At 52.2% G+C, this 5,274-nt stretch overlaps 1 protein-coding gene across 1 annotated transcript; it reads left to right on the forward strand.

Annotated features, from left to right (window-relative positions):
* Positions 1-364: 364 nt before the first annotated feature.
* On the forward strand, positions 365-1,901 carry LOC120991975 (activin receptor type-1-like). Its single transcript, XM_040420738.1, has one exon. It carries the CDS (start codon positions 365-367, stop codon positions 1,892-1,894), a length of 1,530 nt encoding a protein of 509 aa, XP_040276672.1. The 3' UTR covers positions 1,895-1,901.
* The last annotated feature ends 3,373 nt before the right edge of the window (positions 1,902-5,274 follow it).

Raw genomic sequence — 5,274 nt, forward strand, 5'->3', positions numbered from 1 at the left:
AAGTGGCCACATGAGGGCAGCAGGACCCCAGACATCTCCTGCTGAGGAACTAATAGAGGTGGGCCCGGAAGTCAGTGACCCCTGTGGTTCTTTTATGCTGCTGTCTGATTAGTCAGTGGAGTCTATTGTTTCATCCTGCTCTCTGATTGGTCAGTGGAGTCTATTGTTTCATCCTGTTGTCTGATTGGTCAGTGTGACTGTATATATGGAGCCTCCAGAGACCGGGCATCAGATCACTTGTGTTCGGCTCCTGGAGCTTTCTGCTACAGCTCCACAGCTTCTCTCCTGAAGACTGCGAGGACTTCTCTACTTCTGTCAGACTCCGCTGCTGTACTCTGAGGGGATTGGATATAAGGGTTGTACAATGGTGGATGGTGGTGTAATTATTCCCATACTCATAATGGTCGCCTTTTCATCTTCAAGCATGGAAGACGAGGAGGTTAAAGGGAATTCCGTCCAATATAAATGTATGTGCGAGGGGATTTCCTGCGGCAGCAGAGACCGCTGTTACGGACAGCAATGCTTTGCCTCCCTCAGTATGAACGATGGTCTCTTGGTTTCTCAGAAAGGCTGCTTCCAAGTCTACGAGCAAAGCATAATGACCTGCAAGACCCCTCCTTCTGCTGACCAGGCCGTGGACTGCTGTCAGGGCGACCTCTGCAACATGAACATTACAGCGAACTTACAAAGTAAGTCAGGCACCGCCGAGACATTAAATTCCAGCGTGGAAACCGTGGCAATATTTATCCTGGCTCCAGTAGTCGTACTAATAGTGCTTTCAGTTGTGGCCCTCCTGGTCTTCCGGAAAATTCAACAACGGCACATGGAGCGGTTGAGTACACGAGATGCGGAGTATGGGACTGTAGACGGGCTGATCGCGTCCAAAGTGGGGGACAGCACCCTTGCAGATCTGCTGGATCACACGTGCACATCTGGCAGTGGGTCTGGGCTTCCCTTCCTGGTGCACAGAACAGTCGCCCGCCAGATCACCCTTGCAGAATGTGTTGGTAAGGGTCGGTACGGAGAAGTATGGCGCGGCCACTGGCAAGGGGAAAGCGTCGCCGTAAAGATCTTTTCATCCCGAGATGAGAAGTCGTGGTTCAGAGAGACTGAATTATACAACACGGTGCTGTTAAGACATGAAAACATCCTAGGTTTCATTGCCTCCGATATGACTTCAAGAAACTCCAGCACACAGTTGTGGCTTATTACGCACTACCATGAAATGGGATCCCTCTACGATTACTTACATGTAACCACATTAGACACGGTGACCTGTCTCAGTATTGTCCTTTCCATAGCCAGCGGACTAGCACATTTACATGTGGAGATTTTTGGTACGCAGGGGAAACCTGCTATTGCTCATCGGGATTTAAAGAGCAAGAACATTCTAGTTAAGAAGAACGGACAGTGCTGCATTGCTGATCTAGGATTGGCCGTGATTCACTCACAATCAACCAATCAGCTCGATGTTGGGAATAACCCCTATGTAGGAACCAAGAGGTACATGGCTCCCGAAGTCCTCGATGAGACGATCCAAGTGGATTTTTTTGACTCTTACAAAAGAGTTGATATTTATGCTTTTGGCCTGGTCCTCTGGGAGGTCGCCAGACGCATGGTTAGCAACGGTATTGTTGCAGATTACAAACCTCCCTTTTATGACGTTGTTCCTAATGATCCTAGTTTTGAAGATATGAAGAAAGTTGTCTGTGTGGATCAACAAAGACCAAACATTCCGAATAGATGGTTTTCAGACCCAACGCTAACATCCCTGGCTAAATTGATGAAGGAATGCTGGTATCACAACCCATCGGCAAGACTCCCAGCCTTGCGCATCAAAAAGACTTTAACCAAAATTGACAATTCCTTAGATAAACTGAAATCGGACTGCTGAACGTTAGTTAAAAAGAATCGGACACAGTGCTTGCTTGCCGAGGTGTAGACTGTTTTCTGTTTTTTCACCTCATGAACGACCACTTTACCAGCAAGTCCATAAGTCCCAGTTCTCACTGCAGTCTCACACTCAGCGAGAACCTCCAGATAGTTCTTAGTAACCGCATAATTGTCCCGCACAACTATCGATTTATCACTTACCGGCCCAGCAGGTAGCAACTGCCGCTGGCTCACTTTCACTTTACTTGCCACACATGCAAAATTTGGAACAATATTATCTATTGTTGTCACGGGTTCGGCAGTCCCGGGAGACCAGGATACTCCAGGATCCTCCATTACACGATCACCTGCAGACTCCTTACTGCAGTGTTTGCCACGAGAAACGCCATGACTCTATCCTCCTTCCAGAGGAGGAGTCACACTCTCTGGAAACCTTTCCTTGGGATCTCCAGCCGCAGAATATGAAACACTTTCTCCGCTCCATAACTTCTGGACAGCTGCACGCTGTTGTGGTTGGCCGCCCCTAGCAACTGCCTCATGGCTCCTCCGCACATCCTCTCTAGGACTCTGCTCACACATAGGAATTCCTGAGAGCCACACGGCTCTCCACCTCCTTTTTTTCCCGACGGTTGCCCTTGGCAACGGCACATATCACCATCATCTTTTCCTCCGGCACTGGACTCTCAGCCAGGTTCAGAGCAGCCTCCCCCTGTGCAGAACTTGGTAACAAGAAATTTGTTTCCTGCACCAGCTGCTTCATTACTTTCTCTGTGGCCTCGGTTTTCCGCCAAACTGGACCCCTTCTCACAGAGGACATCACCTCCGGTATGAGAAATTTCCGCCACACTGGACCATCTTTTACCCAGGTCACCAATTTTGACGCAAATTTTTTTCCACCAGTCAGTTTCTTTCACTTGGGCATCCGGCCCTTTCTGCCTTGTCTTTGCTCTCAGCAACACCTTGCCTTTTCATTACTCCTAGCAGCCTGTTGTCTTGCCTGCATCCGACATGACGAATTGAACCTCGCAGCCCCTCCTGACGTCACTACTATGTTGGGATCACTTGGAACAGTCTCTTTACTTTCACCAAGACATGATGTTCACACCCCCTGCGGGTACATAAGGTCAGCTTGGCACAGTTTTACACAGACATTCCCTGTCCACTTGGGTCATCCTATCAGAGAAGAGAAGCTTGTTTCCAGTTAGGCTGATGAGCCACTGACTGTTTAAGGAGGGGGGTCGTGGTCTTCTGGGACCCCCCCTTCTTCTCTTGTGTGGCTCCCCCACCACCTTTTCTGGTGAGGGGGGAGGATTTGAGCTGGTTCGGCTCTGCTACATGGGGAGATGGTTTTGGCAGGAAGGTGTTAACACAGCCCTGTGCTTGGCCTGCCCCCCCCCCCCCCTTCCTCCCTCGTGCTGCAGGAGTCAGCCCCCTCTGCTTTAAGTATTTTCCCCTCCCGTTTATCTCCCTCTTGACGGGTTTGCAGGTACCTGGCTCAAGATGTCCGCAGGAGACCCTCTAATGGCTGCTCTCCTGGCGCGTATTGAAGTGGAGGGAGATGGCTGGTTGTGTGCGCTACTGCAGGAGTCTGTTCAGCAGCACCAGCCTCCTCCAGCTTTGCTCCCTCCTGAGCTCTCTTCTCCTCCCCTGCCCCCTCCTCCACAGAGGAGCATAGCTGTGATCCCAGCAGCAGGGAGCCGACGTTCCACCCGCCCCACTCGTCCTCCCAAGCGATTGGGACATAGTCCCCCTGGCTGTCACGAGGGTATCGAGAACCACGCCTGACTCCATTATACCCGGGGTCAGGAAGTCGCAGCGGTTGGCTGCACGCTCTATTTAAGATAGGGCTGTTTTCCTTATGGTAGCTTTCTGGGTTTGCTTTGCAAACCCTTTTGGCTCACTCAGGGATCCGTAGCTCCTTCTCCTCAGCTGTTCCTTGTCCAGCACTCCCAGACCTCCTTATATTCCTCTCTCACACTTCTCTGGTTGCCAGAGATAGAGCTTCCTGCCTGGACATCTATTCTGACCTTCTGGAGCTGTGTTGCTGCGTTCGCTGGTAGTTGGTCCAGAACGCTACCCTCCGGATCCCTGTTGGACCTTTTTGGTCTATTGTGGTCGCCCACCTGGGTGTATGTGTTTGTCTGTTTTGTCTGTCCTCTCCCTGGTGTTTCCCTCTTAGTGATAGTGGTGCGGACTAGCGATCCCACCGGCCTGTTCACTATCTAGGGCTCATATTAGGGAAAGCCAGGGTTTAGGCACGTGATCGCCGCACGGGTGAGGAACCCGTCTAGGGACGTCAGGGCAGTCAGGTGCCAGCCGCAAGGTGAGTTAGGGGTCACCACCTTTCCCTCTCCCTTGGGCAGGGCTTTCCCTGTTTTCCTCCCTGTGCGTGTCGTCGGTCATTACATTGGCAGGGCGCACGCTGTGCGCATTAACCCCACCGGGCCTGCCATTTTACATAATGTGCACAGGGCGACTGTGGCCTCCCCAGTAAGGGATGTACGGCCATCGCAGCACAGCTTACAGGCTCTGCCCCATTCTATCCCCCCTCCTTTTCCCTAACTCTTCCCGCGCTGTGGAGAGCACATTGCTGCCAGCTATTGGTGCTCAAAATTGTTCTCCCTCAGCCTCATGCTCCCCCTCACCTCCCCGGCAGCTGCACAACTGCCTATAACGCCACCTATCCCCATTCTGCCCCAGGGATCCCCTAGTGTTGCACCTGACCCCAATGAGATACATGTGGATGCGGCTGAGCCTCCTACCGACCCAGTAGCTGCCATCCCCACGCGTTTACAGGTGCCCGCCCCTTCCCAGACCCACCAAGCCATGTCACGGAGACGTCTTCGGAGATCTCCCTCCTCCTCTTCAGAGGGTTCCAGGAGGTGGAGTCATCACTATTCACGTAGGCGCCAGTCCCGACGCCGCTCCAGGGATTCCGGGAGAAGTCGGTGCTATAGGTCCTCACGATGGCGCTCCCCGTCGTCTTGGGACGTTTTGCCGGGCGCACCTGGGGAGCCTGGTTCAAGATCACATTCTGGACGTTCATGCCGTGAGCCTCATCACCTCTCCAGGGCCTCCAGTCTGGTCTCTCAACCTCCCCGGCCAGACCCGCCTACAGCTACGGTTACAGTGCCAGCTCCTCCATTGCCTGCTACCAATAAGTTTCCATTTACAGGGGCTTGAGGGGTGGGTGCAGGTGGCGGCCCTTAAGGTAATTTTTGACAAATTACAACCTTCCTCTCCTCGGCCTACTATGCCTACTGCGAAACCCTCTTTGGTCCAGGAAAGCATTCATAAGGACTCCATCTTTTGCGGCGTTAGTCCTTTAGGGGCACATTTGGAGAAGGAGATTAAGGAGAAAATTTGGCAGAACCAGTATGT

This window comes from Bufo bufo, chromosome 2, assembly GCF_905171765.1.
Source record: "Bufo bufo chromosome 2, aBufBuf1.1, whole genome shotgun sequence".
Classification (NCBI taxonomy): domain Eukaryota; kingdom Metazoa; phylum Chordata; class Amphibia; order Anura; family Bufonidae; genus Bufo; species Bufo bufo.